The sequence below is a fragment of the Hoplias malabaricus genome, chromosome 8, assembly GCF_029633855.1.
Source record: "Hoplias malabaricus isolate fHopMal1 chromosome 8, fHopMal1.hap1, whole genome shotgun sequence".
In the NCBI taxonomy this organism is placed as follows: Eukaryota; Metazoa; Chordata; class Actinopteri; order Characiformes; family Erythrinidae; genus Hoplias; species Hoplias malabaricus.
The window spans coordinates 44,536,657-44,559,853 of NC_089807.1; the positions used below are offsets into that span (position 1 = coordinate 44,536,657).

The 23,197-nt window shown below is 46.4% G+C and overlaps 1 protein-coding gene across 3 annotated transcripts; it reads left to right on the forward strand.

The window, feature by feature from the left end:
• Nucleotides 1-4,294: 4,294 nt before the first annotated feature.
• On the forward strand, nt 4,295-23,144 carry spag5 (sperm associated antigen 5). Of its 3 annotated transcripts, none has more exons than XM_066679116.1 (27): nt 4,295-4,446; nt 5,037-5,087; nt 7,860-7,973; nt 8,202-10,505; nt 10,987-11,453; nt 11,957-12,146; nt 12,362-12,478; nt 12,663-12,755; nt 13,055-13,189; nt 13,384-13,503; nt 14,047-14,139; nt 14,333-14,467; nt 14,863-14,956; nt 15,406-15,553; nt 16,546-16,596; nt 16,897-17,071; nt 17,214-17,347; nt 18,285-18,456; nt 19,196-19,325; nt 19,951-20,037; nt 20,986-21,118; nt 21,328-21,460; nt 21,736-21,816; nt 22,176-22,325; nt 22,456-22,530; nt 22,728-22,808; nt 22,929-23,144. In XM_066679116.1, the coding sequence occupies exons 2-27, from the start codon at nt 5,067-5,069 to the stop codon at nt 22,998-23,000; spliced, it is 5,505 nt and encodes a 1,834-aa protein (XP_066535213.1). In that variant the 5' UTR covers nt 4,295-4,446; nt 5,037-5,066; the 3' UTR covers nt 23,001-23,144. The 3 variants fall into 3 exon arrangements, with proteins under 3 accessions (XP_066535213.1, XP_066535215.1, XP_066535214.1); XM_066679118.1 differs by having other exon boundaries at nt 19,205-19,325; XM_066679117.1 differs by having other exon boundaries at nt 7,863-7,973.
• Nucleotides 23,145-23,197: the final 53 nt, after the last annotated feature.

Consider the following 23,197-nt stretch of genomic DNA (forward strand, 5'->3'; position numbering starts at 1 on the left):
TATGGAGTGTACTGCTTGTCTCTCCTATAGCAACAACCCATACTTTCACCATTGAGGTGTGTGTGTGTGTGTGTGAGAAAGTGAGAGTGAGAGATTTTCAAAAAGTGGAAAACAAGCTTCTTCAAAGCAGGTGAAAAACTCTTTCTTGAAAGTCTTTCTATTAAACTCTTAGCTCTAGAAAATACATATTTCTCAACTTTGGAATCTAAAGAATTATTATAGTTTATTGTTGTCATTGTTATTATTGTCTCTCCACTGCAGAATTAATCTGCTTTAAGCCGCACACAGTGGGTGTAATTTAGACCTAAAAGCATGAAATGGGACGCTCGGGAGCAGCTGCACATGAGTGTGTGTGATGGCGGTGTGTGTTAGAGGGTGTGTGTGTGTGTGATGGCGGTGTGTGTTAGAGGGTGGTGTGTGTGTGTGTGATGGCGGTGTGTGTTAGAGGGTGGTTTGTGTGATGGCGGTGTGTGTTAGAGGGTGTGTGTGTGTGATGGCGGTGTGTGTTAGAGGGTGGTGTGTGTGATGGCGGTGTGTGTTAGTGTGATGGCGGTGTGTGTTAGAGGGTGTGTGTGTGTGTGTGTTAGAGGGTGTGTGTGTGATGGTGGTGTGTGTGTTAGAGGGTGTGTGTGTTAGAGGGTGTGTGTGTGTGTGATGGCGGTGTGTGTGTTAGAGGGTGTGTGTGTGTGTGATGGCGGTGTGTGTGTGAGATGGCGGTGTGTGTTAGAGGGTGTGTGTGTGTGTGTGTGAGAGATGGCGGTGTGTGTTAGAGGGTGTGTGTGTGTGTGTGTGAGAGATGGCGGTGTGTGTTAGAGGGTGTGTGTGTGTGTGTGTGTGATGGCGGTGTGTGTGTGTGTGTGATGGCGGTGTGTGTTAGAGAGTGTGTGAAGTTATAGTGTTGTTTTAAACTCATCATCTCTCACAAAAGGAACAACCCAAGGGCCGCTCTGAAGGACGATGGAACCAAAGCGCTCCCCTGCGTTTAAATCTCCAAGAGAAGTGAAGATCAAAGAGGAAAGATCTGAAACATCAAAGAACCCTCCACCAAACACCAGCAGCACGTTTCCCAGTGCTTCACCGGACAACATCGCCTTGAACGCACCCAGGAGGAACCAAGAACCCGTCCGAGGAACGTCGAGACACAAGCACCAACCTCCCGCCAAAGTGGCATCTGACCGCCTCTCAGAAAAACCGCGGAGAACCCAAGAACCCGTCCAAACGAAGCTAGAACCAAAACGCCCTCCTCCTTCCAGAGCTGTGTGTGAGACCCAGGAGAGGGCTGGAGGTAACGGGTCCTCTGTGATCCCTCAGAGAGACTGGAGGGTGGACTTCAGGAGTTTAATGGATGCTCTGCAGATCCAGAACAGCGCCTCCTTCAGGACAAAGGCCCAGCCACGCCCTCCGGCCCCGAGACCACGGCCCCCAGCCGCGAGGTCATGTCTCAGAGGTTCTCAGATGGAGACTCTGAGGAGACAGAAGAGCAGGAGGATGTCTCTGGGAGCTCTGGATGAAGGTGTGGAGAAAAAGAAGAGAGTTTCGTTCCGCCGCCGCTGCACCCTGGCCTCCCTCCCCGTGGCCCTGCGCGAGAGAGGGGGGGGTGATTTTATTCCACTGTAAAAGCAGTTTGGTGAATGGTGTTTATTTGAAGACACACAATCTCCTGAGCGCTCAGCGAGCAACAATTGAGCAATATTTTCTCTCCTGAAATCTACAGGCAGCATTATTCACCCAGAGACCAGAGGAAAATAAAGTTCTCTCTAAAATATTAGAAAGTTTGCAAAAGGTAACAATCGTCACTTCCCTGAGGTCAGAGCTTCCACAAAAATTCCTTTTCTTCGGTTTAAAGTGGATTTCACTGAGTAAATAATTACAAAAGAAATGTAGAAATGGGCCCTTTCTGTTTGGCCTTTAGCTACTGTCTGTTTGGATTAAAGTAAACAAACTTTCTTTTAGAGTGTGTGAGTGTGACGAGTAAACAGTTTAATTACTGTGTTATTCTGCAGACTAATATTTTTAAGTAAGAGTTATATTTCAGTTTAGTTTATTTTGCTTGTTGTGCCATTAATTAAAACACTGCACTCAGTTTTTACAGATTTATTAAAGACACTTTGTTAAACCGAATCATCCACAGCTGGAACATAATTCAGATCTGAACATTTTTTGTTTTTCTGGAAATAAATCCATGGCTGTAAAACAAGAAGCTTCCACTAGAGGCCGCTGTTGCTAAAGTCTCGGGCCGTGTCTCAAATGCACACTCACCCAGTCACTCACTCACAAGTGGAACACCCGGAGGAAACCCACGCAGACACAGAGAGAACACACCACACTCCTCACAGACAGTCACCCGGAGGAAACCCACACAGACACAGAGAGAACACACCACAATCCTCACAGACAATCACCCGGAGGAAACCCACACAGACACAGGGAGAACACACCACACTCCTCACAGACAGTCACCCGGAGGAAACCCACACAGACACAGGGAGAACACACCACACTCCTCACAGACAGTCACCTGGAGGAAACCCACGCAGACACAGAGAGAACACACCACACTCCTCACAGACAGTCACCCGGAGGAAACCCACACAGACACAGAGAGAACACACCACAATCCTCACAGACAATCACCCGGAGGAAACCCACACAGACACAGGGAGAACACACCACACTCCTCACAGACAGTCACCCGGAGGAAACCCACGCAGACACAGAGAACACACCACACTCCTCACAGACAGTCACCTGGAGGAAACCCACACAGACACAGAGAGAACACACCACACTCCTCACAGACAGTCACCCGGAGGAAACCCACGCAGACACAGAGAGAACACACCACACTCCTCACAGACAGTCACCCGGAGGAAACCCACGCAGACACAGAGAGAACACACCACACTCCTCACAGACAGTCACCCGGAGGAAACCCACACAGACACAGAGAGAACACACCACACTCTTCACAGACAGTCACCCGGAGGAAACCCACACAGACACAGAGAGAACACACCACACTCCTCACAGACAGTCACCCGGAGGAAACCCACGCAGACACAGAGAGAACACACCACACTCCTCACAGACAGTCACCCGGAGGAAACCCACGCAGACACAGAGAGAACACACCACAATCCTCACAGACAGTCACCCGGAGGAAACCCACACAGACACAGAGAGAACACACCACACTCTTCACAGACAGTCACCCGGAGGAAACCCACACAGACACAGAGAGAACACACCACACTCCTCACAGACAGTCACCCGGAGGAAACCCACGCAGACACAGAGAGAACACACCACACTCCTCACAGACAGTCACCCGGAGGAAACCCACGCAGACACAGAGAGAACACACCACAATCCTCACAGACAGTCACCCGGAGGAAACCCACACAGACACAGAGAGAACACACCACACTCCTCACAGACAGTCACCCGGAGGAAACCCACGCAGACACAGAGAGAACACACCACACTCCTCACAGACAGTCACCCGGAGGAAACCCACGCAGACACAGAGAGAACACACCACAATCCTCACAGACAGTCACCCGGAGGAAACCCACACAGACACAGAGAGAACACACCACACTCCTCACAGACAGTCACCCGGAGGAAACCCACACAGACACAGAGAGAACACACCACACTCTTCACAGACAGTCACCCGGAGGAAACCCACACAGACACAGAGAGAACACACCACACTCCTCACAGACAGTCACCCGGAGGAAACCCACACAGACACAGAGAGAACACACCACACTTCTCACAGACAGTCACCCGGAGGAAACCCACACAGACACAGAGAGAACACACCACACTCTTCACAGACAGTCACCCGGAGGAAACCCACACAGACACAGAGAGAACACACCACACTCCTCACAGACAGCGACTCGAGAAGCAGATCCCACCCAAGGACCCCGAGCCCCTGTAGCTGTGGGGCAGCACCACCGTGTGCCAATTACATTATTTTAATATGGTTGTACTCTCTGAAAAGTATGATGCCATTCCTGAAATAATGTGCATTAGAAAAAATTAATGTAATATATATTTGTTTTTTGACTCCTTGCTTAATCTTCACTGTACTGGAGTAAAGCAGGTATAGTAACAATACTACACTCTTATTAATCATAGTATTAAGAACGATATAAACAATTTAAAATAATGCCCCTGGCTTTTGACCTACCTCCGTAGTGCCCTATGTAGGGAGTAGGAAGCCATTTGTGCCACAGCCTCGTTTTAGCGGCCGTCATGACGTAACGTCGCTTTCTGCCAATGAGGTGCGAGCAGCAGGAGTTTGAACCGCGGCGGCAGTTGAGAGCGGCAATGCTAAAAACATTGAAGTATTAAAACTTTACAGTTCGGAAACAGCGCGGATTTCGAGGATTATTCTCCATCGAATCAACGGGAGAGCTTTAAAACCGCTCAGAGGTGAGACACCAGGGCTCTGGAGAAGAACAGAGCAGAGGGTTTACACTAATAACACAAAGACGACGAGATTTCCGTTCCACCTTAAATGATCCTGACTCTACAGTGTGAGTAAAGCCCATTTAAGGTGGAATGATCTCTAATGAATTTGACATGTCCTAGCTATTGGATGGGGTTTTAGTAGGTGATTTCTAGTGTAATATATTTATTAAGTATATGTTCAGTCAGTGTTATTTTAAGATTCTGGTCTAATGTGGGTTACAGAGGTCTGTTACTGTTATTTACCACTTTTAGAGCAGGGCGTCAGGTTCTGTTCAAGTCACATTTCACCAAAACAAACCCAGCAGTCTGTTCAAATACAGCTTTTTATTAAAGGAGGCTTTGTGGAAATCTGGTGGAATTTAAATGAAGGCAGTAAAAATCATCCAGTCTGAACCCATAGGATTGTAATGTTTATTAATGGTTTTCTACATTTTCTGCTGATTGCCATCATTTTCCACCTGTGCAAAGAACCACAAAATAATAACATAATTAATAAAAAGTATATGGTCAAGTACCTTTTTAAAATAAGTAACTTGCTCTTGATTTTGTAGAAGGATCTTCTCTGAGAGAAAAAGAGAGAGATGTCCACTATCCAAACGCAGGTGAGTCTCTCCGCCTGTCGTCTGCAGGCACTGCTTTAAGTTTTTAGATACAAAGCACTTCATGACACTGGCCACTCACTCATTCACTCACTCAATCAGTCTCTCGCTTAATCACTCACTCACTCATCAATTTACACACATGAATGCACACATACACACTAAGATGCTTTCATATTTACAAATTCACTCACTCCTTCTTTTACACAGTCACTCATTCACTCACTCGCTCCTTCACTTACACAGTCACTCTTTCACTCACCCACTCACTCCTTCACTTACACACTCACTCTTTCACTCACTCCTTCACTTACACACTCACTCTTTCACTCACTCACTCCTTCACTTACACACTCACTCTTTCACTCACTCACTCGCTCCTTCACTTACACAGTCACTCTTTCACTCACCCACTCGCTCCTTCACTTACACAGTCACTCTTTCACTCACTCACTCCTTCAGTTACACAGTCACTCTTTCACTCACTCACTCCTTCAGTTACACAGTCACTCTTTCACTCACCCACTCACTTACACAGTCACTCTTTCACTCACTCCTTCACTTACACAGTCACTCTTTCACTCACTCCTTCACTTACACACTCACTCTTTCACCCACTCCTTCACTTACACACTCACTCTTTCACTCACTCACTCCTTCACTTACACACTCACTCTTTCACTCACTCACTCGCTCCTTCACTTACACAGTCACTCTTTCACTCACCCACTCGCTCCTTCACTTACACAGTCACTCTTTCACTCACTCACTCCTTCAGTTACACAGTCACTCTTTCACTCACTCACTCCTTCAGTTACACAGTCACTCTTTCACTCACCCACTCACTTACACAGTCACTCTTTCACTCACTCCTTCACTTACACAGTCACTCTTTCACTCACTCCTTCACTTACACACTCACTCTTTCTCTCACTCCTTCACTTACACACTCACTCTTTCACTCACCCACTCGCTCCTTCACTTACACAGTCACTCTTTCACTCACCCACTCGCTCCTTCACTTACACAGTCACTCTTTCACTCACCCACTCGCTCCTTCACTTACACAGTCACTCTTTCACTCACCCACTCGCTCCTTCACTTACACAGTCACTCTTTCACCCACTCGTTCCTTCACTTACACAGTCACTCTTTCACCCACTCGTTCCTTCACTTACACAGTCACTCTTTCACTCACCCACTCGCTCCTTCACTTACACAGTCACTCTTTCACTCACCCACTCGCTCCTTCACTTACACAGTCACTCTTTCACTCACCCACTCGCTCCTTCACTTACACAGTCACTCTTTCACTCACCCACTCGCTCCTTCACTTACACAGTCACTCTTTCACTCACCCACTCGCTCCTTCACTTACACAGTCACTCTTTCACCCACTCGTTCCTTCACTTACACAGTCACTCTTTCACTCACTCGCTCCTTCACTTACACAGTCACTCTTTCACCCACTCGCTCCTTCACTTACACAGTCACTCTTTCACCCACTCGCTCCTTCACTTACACAGTCACTCTTTCACCCACTCGCTCCTTCACTTACACAGTCACTCTTTCACCCACTCGCTCCTTCACTTACACAGTCACTCTTTCACTCACTCGTTCCTTCACTTACACAGTCACTCTTTCACTCACCCGCTCCTTCACTTAGTCACTCTTTCACTCACTCACTCGCTCCTTCACTTACACAGTCACTCTTTCACTCACCCGCTCCTTCACTTAGTCACTCTTTCACTCACTCACTCGCTCCTTCACTTACACAGTCACTCTTTCACCCACTCGCTCCTTCACTTACACAGTCACTCTTTCACTCACCCGCTCCTTCACTTACACAGTCACTCTTTCACTCGCTCCTTCACTTACACAGTCACTCTTTCACCCACCCGCTCCTTCACTTAGTCACTCTTTCACTCACCCGCTCCTTCACTTACACAGTCACTCTTTCACCCACTCGTTCCTTCACTTACACAGTCACTCTTTCACTCACTCGCTCCTTCACTTACACAGTCACTCTTTCACTCACTCACTCGCTCCTTCACTTACACAGTCACTCTTTCACTCACTCACTCGCTCCTTCACTTACACAGTCACTCTTTCACTCACTCACTCGCTCCTTCACTTACACAGTCACTCTTTCACCCACTCGCTCCTTCACTTACACAGTCACTCTTTCACCCACTCGCTCCTTCACTTACACAGTCACTCTTTCACCCACTCGCTCCTTCACTTACACAGTCACTCTTTCACCCACTCGCTCCTTCACTTACACAGTCACTCTTTCACTCGCTCCTTCACTTAGTCACTCTTTCACTCACCCGCTCCTTCACTTACACAGTCACTCTTTCACCCACTCGTTCCTTCACTTACACAGTCACTCTTTCACTCACCCGCTCCTTCACTTACACACTCACTCTTTCACTCACTCCTTCACTTTACACAGTCACTCTTTCACTCACTCACAGTCACTCTTTCACTCACCCACTCACTCCTTCACTCACCCACTCACTCCTTCACTTACACAGTCCTTCTTTCACTCACTCACTCGCTCTTTCACTCACTCACTCACTCCTTCACTTACACAGTCCCTCTTTCACTCACTCACTCGCTCCTTCACTTACACAGTCACTCTTTCACTCACTAATGGTTATTAAACGCACAAGGGGTGCTCCGAGGCGTATCTGTGGGGTGTCCACCTGCTGAGATGATTTTATTCAGTTAGACAACGACGGTAAGAAGCTGAAATCTCATTTTATTTCCCAGCAGCCACTGCAGAGGTCAGACAGGACCCCGCTGAGAGAGGTCCAGAACGAACTGGTGCAGAGAACACAGGGTGTTAAAGCGGCGCCGTCAGGGGACAGAACAGCCAGGGTTCAGGTGCGTCCAGAAACGGGGATCACTTTCTGCTGTTTTTAAAGGGAAACCTTGTCTTTACCGGACAGAGACGACTGTTCAGTAAACGTTTGTCTGTTAGAGTAAAGTTTGTGGAAAACCGGTTTGTTCCTCAACACTTTATGGAACTGTATTATTTTATTGTGCACTGCCCTCTGAGGGGTTTATCTCCTTTTTTGCTGACCACCTTGTGTCCTGATTTCTCTTGAGCAGAATGAAAACCTGAGCCTCATCTCCAGCGTTTCCCCGAGCGTCTGCAGAAGTGAAGAAGCTGCAGATGTTGTGGAGGAGGGACACGTGATGTTTAAATCGATGCTGTGCTCAGGAGGTGACATTGAGATCTCAGAAGGGTCTGAGATGTCGGAGGAGTCTGTTCTGGTTAGAGATCTGATGCTGGAAGTCGGTGGACAGACTCTTCATTACACGACTTTAAAGAGCGAGGAAGATAATGTGGTGGAGTGTAATGATCACACGGAGCATCCGTACTGTAGCGCTCCTCCTGGAGACTCGGTTAATACGATGCAGGATGGAAATATGAATGGAGTTGACAGGGGTTTGTCTTTAAATGGTTTTGCTGTTCCTACAAATGATGAGTCAGCAGTTCCACTTCAGAGAATAGACTCCTCTCAGGATCCAGCGGACGTCACCTTTAAGTCCTTTATTTGTCCCGGAGGAGAGGTTGTGGTGGTAGATGGGTCTTTTATAGAAGAAAGCTCAATTATGGCTGAAGATAAAGCACTTGAAGCTCCTTCTCAGAGTTTTCTAAATGAAAGTGACAATCCTAGAGAATGTAGTGATCTTCCAGCATCTCCAGGCCTCCACACGGATCACCCCTACTTTATTAATGCAAGGGAATCCTCTAGGAGTTCAGCTGCGTTGGATGCCTCACAGACCGCTGATTCTGACACGGCAGGCCAAGAACTCCAACATTCTTTCAGTGTAGATACCTCCATATCACCAGAAGAGCATGGAGACATCACTTACCAGTCGTTAACCTTCTCTGGACCAGTGATTGAGCTTGAGAACACTCATAAAATGTCTGATATATCCATGCTCATGAAGAACCTGACCATCAGTGGTCACCTCCAGTCATTTCCCTGTGATTTAATCGAAGATGAAGGTGAAAGCACTGCAGCTTTTTCTCCTGATGGAAAACGGTCTGACCACCTTTACTGTCATGTTGAGGAACGTTGTATGAATAGAGATGGAGCCACCAACCCGTTAGTCCCAGAGAATAAATCTCACTTAAGATCACAGCTTTCTTCCACTGGTCTTTTGGAAAGCTCTGAAGTTGCTGTAGCTCCTGGTGGAACGGATGGGTCTCTGACTTCCAGATTGGAATCGGTCATTTCAGAGAGTCTGTTAGCTCCTGAAGATCTGGTTCTTGGCGCAGAGCTGTCAGAATGGAGCCAAAACCCAGCTCCTCTAGAGCAAAGTGGAAATCCGCTGGTTTCAGAAGTAAATGTAGAAGTCAAGCAGGGTCAGGAGGACCAGCAGTCGTCTAAAAATGAAAACACAAACCCTGAGGAAGATGTGTCAGGCTTGAGAGGTTTTCTCACAAATAAACCTCAAGAAGAAGCATCTGAAATCCGTAAAAGTTCATCAGAAAATGAAGACGTTGGTGATAGGGACAAGTCCTCGTGCACTCAAGCTGATTTGAACATGTCTGCTCTGACTTTTGAAGCTGGAAAAGGCAAATACTCACAGCCGAACTGCGAAGAATCTGATGTAGAAGGTTCAAAAGTCTCAGAAATCAACATCTACCAACAATTGACCTTCAAACATGAAGAGCACAAGGCAGAGGAGGGTCTGACAGCTGTTAGTGGTCGTCTTCCACATGAATCTGTTGAAGCACAGTCTGAAATCTGTCCTTCACCAGAAAAGACAGCAGGGCATGTAGATGCTGATGAAAATGTCCTGGCCCAAAAGCCAGAGTCGTCGTCATCATCTCTCCAGCCTGATGTTGGCCTTGAGGCTGAATGTAGGAACGTTCTGGCCCAAAGTCAGCACTTATCAAATAAAGTTGAGTGTTCAGAAGTCTCACAGTCTCAAGTGAACATGGACCAACCTTCCCTCTCGGATAACGAAGACGAGAGCACCGTGGCCCGAAAGGCTGAGTCCTGTTTGTCTGGAGCTGATGGGAATCTTCCAGGTGGAAACCTCAGTGTCCAATTCATGCCGACCCGAAACACAGAATCTTCATCCCTAGCTGATGGGAATATTCCGGCTGGTGTTGGAAGGGATCCAGTCCAAAATACTGCGTTATTTCCACACCATGCTGATCAGAATTTGGAACCTGAATGTGGAAACAGCATCCAGAACCTTCCAGCTCAACGCCAGAGTGAACTGACTGACAGCGTGGTTCAGGATAGCGCTCTGGGCCTGAGTTCTGAAGTTCTCCGAGCTGAAAGTGTTAGTGAGTTTCCTGCTGAGGTTCTGCCCCAGCTCTGGAGCGCTCTGACTCTGAATGAACCCTCCACCCCAAGAAACCGGGCTCTCAGCCGGAGCCCCCTGCAGGTAAGAGCACGAATATCACTTTCTGAGATCACTAAATACCGCAGGCCCTCCCTGCAGCGCCACCTTCAGGTTGTGACTGAAAGGGACCAGTATTCCCACATCAGCACAGTGTTTTAAAGAGGAGAATAATGAATCCAAAGATGGGTTTTCTGACCTTCATCCTTCATCCCACTTGTCCTTTGTTTAGTAGCAAGACGCTCTCAGTGCACGTGCATTCAAAATCACTCATTAATTCTAATGTAGCACAGCTAGGTGGCGCTGCAGGTCGTGGTGCTGCCACACAGCTCTAGGGTCTCTGTGTATGTGTATATTTCCTCTCACAGTCTGAACACACATGTTGGTGAATGACTGGGTGAGGGTGTGGCACTGCCCACAGGTCTGGGCTCAGTGATTCCTGTTTGGCTCTGGACCCACCTCAACCCTGAACATCATGAATCCTGGCCACTCATATAAATGTAGAGTATGTCTCCTTTATCTCCAGGACCACGCTGAGGGAAATCTATTGAGCCGTCTGTGGCCCGAGCTCCCAGAAAGCCCCATTCCTCCCCCGCAGTTCAACTCCACCACCCTGACCCACTCTCCCACCCCAGCTCCGGTCCGGAGGGACAGAGGGACGGAGGGACGCGGGGTCGTGAGACGGACAGAGAGAGACGCAGAGAAAGAGAAGGCTCCGGTTCCTGTGTGGGATTTTTCGACTGTGGGTAAAGGCCCTCTACAGCAGCAGCTCCGGCAGATGGCAGAGCTCCTGATTTTAGCTTCAGGGAAGATTGCAGCTCCTCCTACGCCAGCTGCAGCCCCCATGACACCAGTGCAACGCCGCAGCGCTGCAGTGTGGACCTCGCCGGTATTGCAGACTGACCACAGCGTGAACACCTCGGCTCTGGTGGAAGTGGTGAAAGAGGTGGAAGCGTCTGACGCCTGCACCTCTACAGACTCTCTGCTCTGGAGGTAGATCAGCTCCAAAAATAATAATAATATAATAATGTTAGTGGGCAGCACAGTGGCGCAGCAGGTAGTGTCTCTATCAAAGCTCCAGGTTCTGGAGGTTGTGGGTTTGAGCCCGGCTCTGCGGGACTGCTTGTGAGGAGCCTTACGCCCAGTGATTCTGGGTAGGCTCCGGACCCACCGTGACCCTGAACTAGATAAGGGTTACAGACAATGAATGAATGAAGCAGGAATAATGTTAGTGCTTTGTAAGGCACTTTTAATTGCCATTGTGTTTGAAATGTACTCTATAAAAACACATGACTTTACACATGAAATACAAATAGTTTTAAAGCAATACAAATAAACTAGAAATGAAGGGTTAACGCCCTCCGTGCCCGATCTCCAACACGCTACACACAGTAACACTTTAAAAACGTTTTAAAACTAGATTGTACACCTGATGATAAATTGTTAAGATAAAGGTACTGTTGTGCTGATCCGTGTCCTCTCTGTCCCTGCTGCAGTGTGAGTCCTGACAGTCTGCAGAGTTTGTCCAGGTCAGAGCTGGAGCAGAAGTTACTGTCCACTTTAATCATGGTGGAGATTCTGTCCCAGCAGCTCTCATCCTGTCAGTCTCGGCCTGCACGGACCGGCACCGCTCCGTCAGAACTCAGGAACCGGGTCGTACAGACGGAGCACTCTGAGTTCAGCCAGGTACACAGCTCTACACAGTGTGCACTGCACGCACAGCACGCACAGGATGCAGATTTCTCAGAAGTGTCAGTGTGTGTAGAGGAGAGAGAGAGAGTTCACTGTGTGAGAAAGTGCAGGTTCTGTGTCCAAATGCTGAGACAAAGCTTTATTCTCAGAGTAAGACATTTCTCTCGTTTCTCCTCCTTTTCTCCTGCAGTGATTGTGTTGTTTTTCAGACGGAGCCGTACAGGGATCTGTACTTCAGCGCTCTGCAGAGGATCCAGACTCTGGAGCAAGATCCCGAAACTCTCCAGACATTAACCCTCGCCGTGCAGCACTTCAGGAGCTCGATGGTACAACACCCTCCACTGAGCCGGTCTCATCATTTCTGTGGGAGACAAACTGTCCCAGAAATCATTTCAATAAACCATTCGATAATAAAGATAATAAAGTAGCACAAAACTGCAGTTACAGTATTAACACTACAATACGTTGTTGGTTTATTGAAGCATGTTTATGTCCTCCTTTGTTTTTCAGATCAGTGTTAAGTCTGAGACAGAAGGGGCTCTGTTGGGTCTGAGGCAGATTGAAGGCATCGTTAAAGAAGATCAGGAAACTCTGTACAAACAGGTGACACCCTTCAAACATTTACACTTAGACTCTGTGTCCTAACAGTAACTGAGTCACTGTGATCAGTCAACAGTCGTCCCGTCTCTGTGCATCCAGTCAGCACCTAAAACAGCTGCTGACCAATCAGAGAGCAGCTCGAGACTTCACTGGAAATGTCACGTCGCTCACAGGGGAGCGTTGTTAGTGCAGTGTACTTTAATACAAAAAGCACTAACACTTAAACTAGTCAGGCATTTAATAAATCAATAATGCAGGGATTATATTTTTCTCTGTGTGTGTGTGTGTGTGTGTGTGCGTAGGTGGGAGAGATGAAGGCTCTTTACAGCAGGTGTGTGAATGCACTGAGGAGGATGGAGGAGAAGTGTAGATCCTGTCTCCAGGAGAGAGATGGCATGAGACGGAGGATGGAGGAGACTCTTCAGGAGAAAGAGACGGTAAAATACCATTAAACATAAAACCACAATTACATTTCTTCACTAAAACATTCCCATTTTACATCGGAATCTGGTATTTCAGTTGAATAAAGACACGTTGGACGCGGTGCCGAAGTAATCAGTGACCTACAGTGAGACTGGAGTAACACAAGCTGGTGTGTTATTTGTGTTTTGCTGTGTGTGTGTGTGTTTAGGTGTTGCGAGTGTTGGAGCAGTTGCGTGTTCATCACTCTACTCAGGTTTCTGATCTCCAGCGTAGCCTTGGATCCCAACAGGAGCTCACAGCTGCTCTCACACAAACCTATCCACAGCTGGTAAATCTCTCTCTCTCTTATATATATATATATATGTATGTATGTTGTGTGACTGTCTGTGAGGAGTGTGGTGTGTTCTCCCTGTGTCTGCGTGGGTTTCCTCCGGGTGACTGTCTGTGAGGAGTGTGGTGTGTTCTCTCTGTGTCTGTGTGGGTTTCCTCTGGGTGACTGTCTGTGAGGAGTGTGGTGTGTTCTCTCTGTGTCTGCGTGGGTTTCCTCCGGGTGACTGTGAGGAGTGTGGTGTGTTCTCCCTGTGTCTGCGTGGGTTTCCTCCCACACTCCAAAAACCCACGTTGGTAGGTGGATTGGAGACTCAAGTGTCCGTAGGTGTGAGTGTGTGTCACCCTGTGTCCGATGATTCCGTGTAGGTTCCGGACCCACCACCACCCTGAACTGGATAAGCACTTACAGATAATGAATGAGTGAATGTCACTCACACAGAGGGAGACAGAGAGAGACCTCACCTCTGTTGTAGAGTGTGGCCTGTTGTGTAGTTAATTTTCTGACTGAAGTGTGATGAATGATCTGTGTGTTTTTATTGAGGTGGAGATGAACCGCTGGTATGTGGAGGCCATCTCCGGGGCCAGTGCTCTGCTTCGAGAGAATCTGGATGACCACCATCGCCTGTCAGCCGAGGTACGACCTGCATCACTCGCTCACAGCAGCTACAGTTCTCAGTCACTTGATTCCTCCAGGTGTGAAGAACGCGCGAGTACAAACCCGACGAGCGCAGCCTGGTCCCTGTGTAACTCCCGAGGAGGAGGATGAGACTTTAGCCCTTACCTTAAACCTCACAACACAGCATCATCCTATTTATTCTGTGTTCCAGCTCCACAAGGCTCAGCAGCTGCTCCAGAAAACCAAACCAGTTCTGCAGAAGCTCCAGCAGAGGACGCTGTTGGCTGTGGAACAGAGTTGTCAGCACCACGCTGAGAGAGACCGCGCGGTCCAGGAAAAAGCTGAGGTCAGACTCTACTTCAGTAAACACAGCTCCATCGAGTTCTGCATTTACTCTGTTACTCTATTATTCATTATTTACATTTATTATGGCTATAAATGATCTGTGAACTGTGAGGTGGCGGCACCTAGAGGTTTGTGCTGAACTTGATGCAAAATTAAAAGACAATTTTACAAAATATTACGTAAAATAATGATGTCCACAGCCCACTGATTAAACCTCTCTTCTGTTTCAAAGTAACTCTTCTTTTCCTTTTTTCTTTCCTTTCTTTCTTTCTTTTTTTTTTCCCTTTTTCTTTCTTTCTTCTTTCTTTCTTTTCTTTCTTTCTCTCTTTCTTTTTCTCTCTTTACTTTATTTTCTTTCTTTGTTTCTTTCTTTTATCCTTCTTTTTCTCTCTTCAGTTGGAGGGTGAGCTGGAGCAAGTCCACTGCAGTCTGCAGGACGCTGAGCAGCAGATCACTGACCTCAACACACAGATAACCATCATGAACTCAGGTGTGGGGACGAGAGGACGTCAGATTTAAAAAAAAAAAAAAAAAAAATACTCATTTCCTTCAATTTACTGTAAAAAAAAAAAAAAGCAAAAAGATTTGTATTTTTCCAAATATATTTTAGTTTTTTTATTTCATAAAATCTCCAATAAAATGGACCAATGAAATGATCAAGAATAATGTATTCATATAAATATTAATAATAATAATGTAATATTAATGCACTGTGTGTTGTCATGGTGTAACGCTGTAAACACAAATAATAAAGTAGTAACAGTGACAAATGGCCTAAATGTTTAATAACTATAATAAAAAAAATAGTTTCTTGTTGTTTGTTTAATTAATTAATTTATTTAATATTAATTTTTGCTCATTCTCACGTCGCAAAATCAGTTTTATCGGATTGTTCCTGTTGATGCCGTATGTTCTTTCTCTCTCTCTGTGTGTGCGTAGAAATGTGTGTTCTCCGCGAGCAGCTGGGTGAAGTAGAGGAGGAGCGGTCTGAGCTCCAGAAGAAGAGCACAGAGCTCTCGGCGACGGTGTCCTCTACCCTCGCTTCTTACGTCTTTCTGGAGCAGGCTCTGGCCTCGGAGACCAGCAAGTACGACACCACCCCCCGAATCTAATGATACTTTCATATTCTTCTTTTCATTTACAGTTTAGAGTCACACCGCTGTGCTGTCCCTCCTCTGAGGTGGAGGGTTATTGAAAGATTGGCACAGATTTAGGAGAATGACCAGGAGAAGGTCAGGGAGCGTCACGGCGTCCAGTGGCTGTTCCACATCGAGGCGTAGTCTCCCTCCGGAACAGAATAAAATAAAAAGAAAGAGATAATGACAACAAACAGAAATATAAAACTAAATATAGAACATAAAACACGGAGAATTAAGCAGTGCAGACGAGGTCTGTGCAAATAAAAGCCTCCTGCGCCCAGTTTCTAGCACAAATCTGACCTGTAGCTGCTGAAAATAAAAGTCCTGGATGGAATCAGAGACTAGAGTGAGGTGGGGGAGGGGAGCTCAGTCACAGACTCCATCAGCGTGCGCCGATAAACGCAGCTGAACGCTTCTGAAAACACCACAAACTCTGAAGGTAGCGGTGTCACTGGATCTTCCTCTAAAACAGCGGGAGCTGGTGTGAGATCAGATGTTATTTTAACGTACAGTGGCCTTTACAGACCCTCAGACTTGAGAAGGGCTTCTTTACTCAGGCGACGCGCCGCGTGCGAATAAACGCAGGGATACGCTCCTTTGTGGATCACTGTCTGATATTCCTTCCTTTCACACTTTAATTATAGGATAAAGATATTAATCCTGGAGTGAAACATAGATTCCAGAGTTTTCTGATGAGTGTTTGATGTTGAATTTCCTGCTGAGCCCAGGTTTAGACCTTAATCCCGTAGTGAATCACAAATCTTAGTCGCTTTGATGCGTTTTAATGTTTTTTGTGTAGTTTTGATGGATCTTTGACTGTTTTTGAACTTCTCCAAATCTCTCTCTCACACACACACACACACACAAACACACACACAGTACTGCAGCTGAAGGACGGGGCAGGTATTGTACTGATGTACTGTGTGTTTTGTTATTTTAGGTTGCAGCGCTCACTGCAGGAGACTCAGGAGGCCACAGGGAGAGCTGAGAGGTACGAACTGAAACTATATTATTGTTGTTGTGGCCTGGGTTTTTCTTAAAAGTGACCTCAAGTCTCTCCCCTCATTAAAGAGGCAGCTGTTTAAACAGTGATTAAAAATGAAGAACCCTACACTTTCTTTGAAAAGTCCTGTTTGTCTTTAATAATTTAATGGAAAGAGCATTCAAATGGGTCCAGTATTAAATATTACAGTATGATTATTACAGTGTTTATTCCCCTGGGGGGGTCACTGCAGGTTACAGATGCCTGTGGCATCGCTAGAGATCAAACTCTTTGTGTGTGTGTGTGTAGTCTGCGGGCTGAACTGGACGAGTCCCAGAGGAAGGTGGAGGAAATGGAGCAGGTTTTGTCTCAGAGAGACGCTCTGCTGAACGAGCTCCAAACTGAGACGGAAAACCAGCGTCAGCAGCTCCGTCGTCTCTCTCAGATTCAGACTGAGCTCTCCAGCACTCGGGAGATGAGTGAGGTTGGAATAACACACACACACACACACACACACACTACAAAAACACTGGGGATTTTCTCAGAGCTAATTCTTCATTTCCATATTTTATCTGTTGTGCTGGGAAATATAAAAGTGTGTGTGTGTGTGTGTGTGTGTGTTGTAGTTCCTGCAGGCGGAGAACGAAGCGACCCAGGAGCAGCTGGTGGAGAGTGAGACGTTACTGCGCTCACATCTACAGAGTCTGAGAGAGAGGAATCTGGAGTGTGAAGACCTCAGACTCGTGATCCAGCAGCTTCGGTAAACAGTGCCGTCTTATGTACACCACCCCATTTTCTCTCTCTGTCTCTCTCTCTTTCTGTCTCTCTCTTTCTGTCTCTCTGTGTCTGTCTCTCTCTCTCTCTCTCTCTCTCTCCCTCCCTCTGACACTGATACACAACACTTCTCTACCGTCATCACAACTGCTCCGATCTCAAAAAACTGGGGGATGATAAAATAAGACCTCGTTAGTGTGGGATCACACTGCAGGACTCTAGTCTGGATGTGTATCGTATCAGACAGGTTCCCAGCGTCGGGGCGAGGAGCGGTCGTGGAGTGTGACACAATCAAAGAACAGCGACGTGTGGCGCCCCACGACTCCCCGAGGAGAAGTAGAGTATGTTAGAGGTGTTTGGGTCTTTGGGCCCGGTCTGACGTTTCCTACGCCGTGTTCCTGACGATGACCAACAGGAGACAGAGCTCTGTCCGGAGCACATCTGTAAACACGGAGGAGAGAGAGAGAGGGAGGCTGTGCTGCAGCCGTCAGTGGAACAACCGAACTGAGGACACGCTCTGATCGTGTAACACATTCCCTCAGGTTCTGTTTGTAGGAGACGGTCCACACCGTCCTCTCCGTGACACCCAGGAACCGCCCGCTATCGCTTTTACTACTTCTTCATTTTTGAAACAAAGCTCCAGCGTCTCACACAGCACTACTTTAGCCGTTTTTGACAGTTTCTAAACCGACATCCCGATGACCTCTGAACTCAGCCCACGACGAGAACAGAGAGTGCTCCGCATCAAACGTGTAGCGTCCCCAGTCTCGGCCCGAGTTTATGGCTCTGATCTGACACAGGGAACGTCCTGAAAGACGGAGTGTAGCCTGATCCCAGCGTTAGTGTCGCTTTTTATCTGCAGTCTAACCCTAACCCAAGCCCTTGTCATAACTGTGTGTGTGTGTGTGTGTGTGTGTGTGTAGTACTGAGAGACATTCTCTGCAGGAGGAGTTGGACTGTACCCGTGATAAGGCTCGTGTTTTGTTGCTGGAGCAGGGAGAGCAGATGGCTCAGGCCACACTCGACATTTCTCTTCTACAGCACACAGTTCGCTGTTTAACCAACAGCACACACACTACTGCTGCTGCTGCCAAGGTACGTACACACACACACACACACACCTGTACTTGTACAAGCATGCAGGTATTTGACTACTTCTAGTGAAATGAAAACAACTAAACATATTAAAGCGTGTTACTCTGAGAATTTACAGAGCCACAAAAGTAGAAAATGAGCGTTTTAGACAAATCTGAGAGATAAAATGAAACTGTGAGGTGTAAAAGTTATATTCTTTAACGGTAAAGTGACATATTTAAAGCCTTTTAGAGCTTTGATCAGTGTGTGTCTCGTGTAACTCAAAAGTCAGAAATCCTCATTTTTCTAAAGTCGTATTTTTGGACGTGGCGCTGTATAATTATTAGAGTCATTTTTAAATTGTGTGTGTGTGTGTGTGAGATGTTTATAGTCGTTTAACATAATCAGATTTTGTAGATGGAGTGCCTTTAAGATTTAAGAAGCACAAAAACAATTCAGAAAAAATCCAGCTTTGAAAACAACTTTAAACAAATTGTTTTTGACTTAAAGGAGCCATTAGTGAGTCGTCTTCACATTGTGCTGAACCCTAGTGGTCTGGATGTATCAGACTTTGTGCTTAGCGCTGTGTTCTCTCTGTGTGGGGGACCCGCTCTGTGGAGCGTAAACTGATTAATTCAAAGATGACAGAGCAGTTGTGTTTTATAGAAAAAATAATAAATATTGCTACATTTTGGTCGTCTAAAAACAACTGATTGCACCTTTAATGATGTTTTGACCTCTGTGTAATGACACCTTTTAGTCTCCTCAGCGCTCTGAGACGCAGGAACCGGACGCTCAGCCCCAGGCTCGACAGCCCTGCGGATCCTTCGTCAGCTCCGTAATGCTTGCCCTGACTGAAGAACCCGAGACTGCGCCACCTGCTGATACAGGTCAGAAACGGCAGCTTCCCTTTGGGTTTACAGTGACTGTAAAGGTTTGTTGTGGAAATCATTGACACGTGATGGTGAGTTTGGTCGCTGGTGCTGCCACAGCCATCCGTAAACAGGGAGAAACCTGGGTAAAAATCCACGGATAAAAGTACAAAGCCTAGGGCGCAGTGCTGCAATGTTACAGTCATCTTTTCAGGCTTCAGACGTTCACAAAGATTTAACTACGGCCTGTTTCTGCGTGTGACGGCGCTGGTTTAACACGCTCTGATTGGCTGTTTAATGTACTGTGAACAAACCTTAAATTTAAAGAAAATTCAGCACAGAACACTTAGGTATTTCACTGCTTTGATCATAAATCTTACATTAAACACACAGTAGTTGTTCAAAGGGCTTTCTTTGAAATTTCAGCGCTGAAAAATACATGTCCTCCAGGAGCATTGTGCACCACAGAACATGATCACACACACACACAATACAATACCACACACACATTGCAGTACGACACACACAATACAACACACACACACACAGTGCAGTACTTTTGTTGTTGTTCTGTTTACACTGGAGCTCCCGGACCCTCTCAGTGATGAGACCTGAATCTGAGTGTGTTGTTGTTGTTTATTAGAAGTGTGTCCTGACGACTCTGTGGAAGGAATCGGAAGCAAGAGCAGCGCCTTCACGCGTTTATCCCTCGCTCCGCAGCACGCTGACGGTACTTTATCATTCTTCTACACATTACTGCATTCTTGAACATTATTAAAGTTATTGTGTGGTGTTTATAAGATTTACATTATATTTTTATTAAAAACAACAACAAAGAAATCAGTAATTTACAGAACTGAGGTGTGGCACGGTCTCAGCCCTCGTTCTGAGGCTCTGTGATTTCTATCGTTTACGTTTTCACCCCTTCATCTTTCTCCAGCTTCTTTTGGTGAGTTCTGTAGGAAAAAAAACACACATTTGCCTCCCAAATGTCTAAAGTGAGCCCCGTGTGTTTTATGCAAACAAGCAATTCGTTTATTTATTTTTATTTTCTTATGCAAATGAAGTTATTGAAACCTTTCAGCGAGCGATGGACATATTTCAGGTTACGCACTGTGTCTGTGTGTGTGTGTCTGTGTGTGTGTGTCTGTGTGTGTGTGTGTGTGTGTCTCTTTATAAACTGTAACCTGCAGACTGTTAAAAATGTAACTATAACTTAAAACTAATTTTTAATTAAAAGCTTAAAATAGTAAAGTAATATTTAACACTGAAAACAAAGCCATTGTTTATTTTTCGGAGTGATTTTAAAGCCTTGTGAAGTTAAAGATTGTGTTGATCGCTTCATTAAACACATATTAACGGTGTGTTTGTAATTACCTGCTTTTATATTTGCATTAATCTGTAAAGTCCCCCTCAGAATGAACCCCTAATGCCTTCAGAGTGTTTTATCTGTGACTCTAACCTTCATACGTCTTCGTTTATTACGCGCTGATCTTTGAAAATGCAATTAGTCCCTGCATCTATCTCCACCCCCCCACCCCCACCCCCCCCGTAAACTAGACTAAACACCTCCACACACTCATGACCCGGGAGTGGGCGTGGTGACCTTTGGCTCATGTGTAGCTGCTCCGGAGCGTCCCGGCGGAGACTCTAAAGCCGTGCTGTGTGTGTGTTACAGAGGAGGTCCACAGCAGCACCACGCTGACGGAGCTGTTGGCGAGTCTCGGGGACAGCGTCACTGAGCTGCAGGCCGCCGTTGAGAATCTGAAACGGCACAAAGACTCGGAAATAGAGAACCTTCAGAAGAACATGTGAGAACTGAGGCTTTCACCTTCAGCCTTTCACTCAGTCGTTAAACACTTTCTTTAAATGGTTCTTTTGAGATTTATTTTTACTTATTTTTAAAAAGCTGTGTTTGTTGTTGGTCTTTAGGAGTTTAACGTTTAACGGGTGGTGTGTGTTTACGCCTCAGAGACTAGTCTTAAAGCGCCACGCTGAGTTTATTCTGCTGCTGTTTCAGTGTTGGCCTGCAGGAGGCACTGGAGGCGGAGTCAGACAGGTACAGGGCTCAGGAGGCGGAGCTGGAGCAGCAGGTGAGCCGACTGAGGGCTCGGGTGGAGAAGGACGCTCTGGTGCTGCAGCAGAAAGCTCAGGTTAGAACCGACAGCATGGGTTCCACTTCTCTGCGGGTTCCACTGAGTCACGCGGCGTGACTTTAATCGAGAGATCACTCCGTCAATGGACCTTTTTAAGTCAGAAATCAAGCTAACAGCGTTTAGCTCATGTCTCTGTGGCAGTGTGTTTATCGTTTCACTGCTGGTGAGGTTTAGAGCCAAGGCTTCAGTAAAAACAGTGATGATGATTTGTTATGAACAACTTTGTTTGTAGTTTGTCATATGTGTGTGTGTGTGTGTGTGTGTGTGTGTAGGATGAGAAAGCTCAGAGGAAGTTGTGTAGTGAGCTGGAGGAGAGTATGGAAACTGCACAGAAACACAGAGCAGAAATCAGTGTAAGTAAAACACACACTCTCTCTCACACACACACACACACACACACACACACACACAGAGAGAGCCAGTGTATGTGAAGAGCTTGGGTCAGTGTCTCACCTCAGAGCGTCCAGCGTCTCTCAGGGCAGTAACTAAAGTGTGTCCACTCTGTTTTTCTCTCTCTCTGTCTCTCTGTCTCTCTCTCTCTCTCTCTCTGTCTGGGGGTAATTCTGGTCCTGAATCAAAAAGTAGCACCACACACACACCATCACACACAGATAGACTTCTCTTCCACTAAACACCATTTGACTGTCTGTGTGTGTGTGTGTGTGTGTCTGTCTGACTCTGTGTGTCTCTCTGTCTCTCTCTGTGTGTGTAGGAGCTGAGGCGCGAGGGGGTGGATTTACGGAGGTCTCTGCAGCAGTCTCAGATGGAGGTTCAGGCGCTGAGGGCGGCACTAAATCAATCCGGCGACCAATCAGCCGTCGGCAGCAAGGAGCTGGAGGAGAGGATCCGCCTCCTCAGAGAGGTCCTCCACTACATCCTGTGTTTATTTATCTCAAAATGGCGTGTTATTTCTCTCTGTGTTTACCGTGGGTTCAGCAGAATCTGAGTGAGTCCTGAGTCCCGCTGCAGCTCTCCTGTGTGACTCTGTGCAGGTGGAGAAGCTGAAGGCGAAGGTGATGGAGGTGGAGGAATCTCGAACGAAACTCCTGGAACGAGCCAAAAGACACGTAAGACCTGAGCGCTCAGGGGGGACTTTTATCCTGAACTCCGGATCAATGCTGTTCCTCGGCTCATGGGTTAAATATATTCATTAAGTGCAGTGCGACGTTACGACGAGTCGATTGTTAACTCTTTCTGTTCAGAGCTGAATTATTCAGTTATAATGTGTTTATATTCAGTGTTAAATCACTCTCTCTCTCTGCAGCAAATGGTTCACGCGTTGAATCAGAGCAAGTGCGAGCGCGAGCTTCATTTATTGGACGATATGATTGAAAAAGTTAGAAAGGTGGAGTTTATCACAATAATAATATTCAATAAAACAGCACTGATTTTTAAAAAATATAATTGTTTTTAAAAATAAAAATTAAGGCAGTGGTTAAATCCGTTGTTTGTTGTTGTGCTCCAGACGCTGTCCTCTGTCCCCGAGGTGGTGAAGGACTGCCCTGAGCTCCAGAGACTCGTCCAGTTCCTCGGCTAAAGGCTTCCGCACGTTTTATAAATGTTTTATTTGTGTTTGTTAAATAAACGAGTCTTTTACGTGTTCAAATGTTCTGGATTTAAACTCTTCTAGTCGCCGTGTGTTTAATGGATCCTTCTCCCTCTTTTTCTAAAAGATATAATAAAAGGATAATTTAACACTGCGGTGTCCAGAGGGATTTTATCACACATTTAAAA

Coding starts and splice junctions, on each gene's coding strand:
- spag5 (XM_066679116.1), top strand. CDS start 5,067: ATGTCCACTATCCAAACGCAG. Junction 11,454..11,956: donor ACAGACTCTCTGCTCTGGAG/GTAGATCAGCTC, acceptor TCCCTGCTGCAG/TGTGAGTCCTGACAGTCTGC. Junction 16,597..16,896: donor GCCACAGGGAGAGCTGAGAG/GTACGAACTGAA, acceptor GTGTGTGTGTAG/TCTGCGGGCTGAACTGGACG.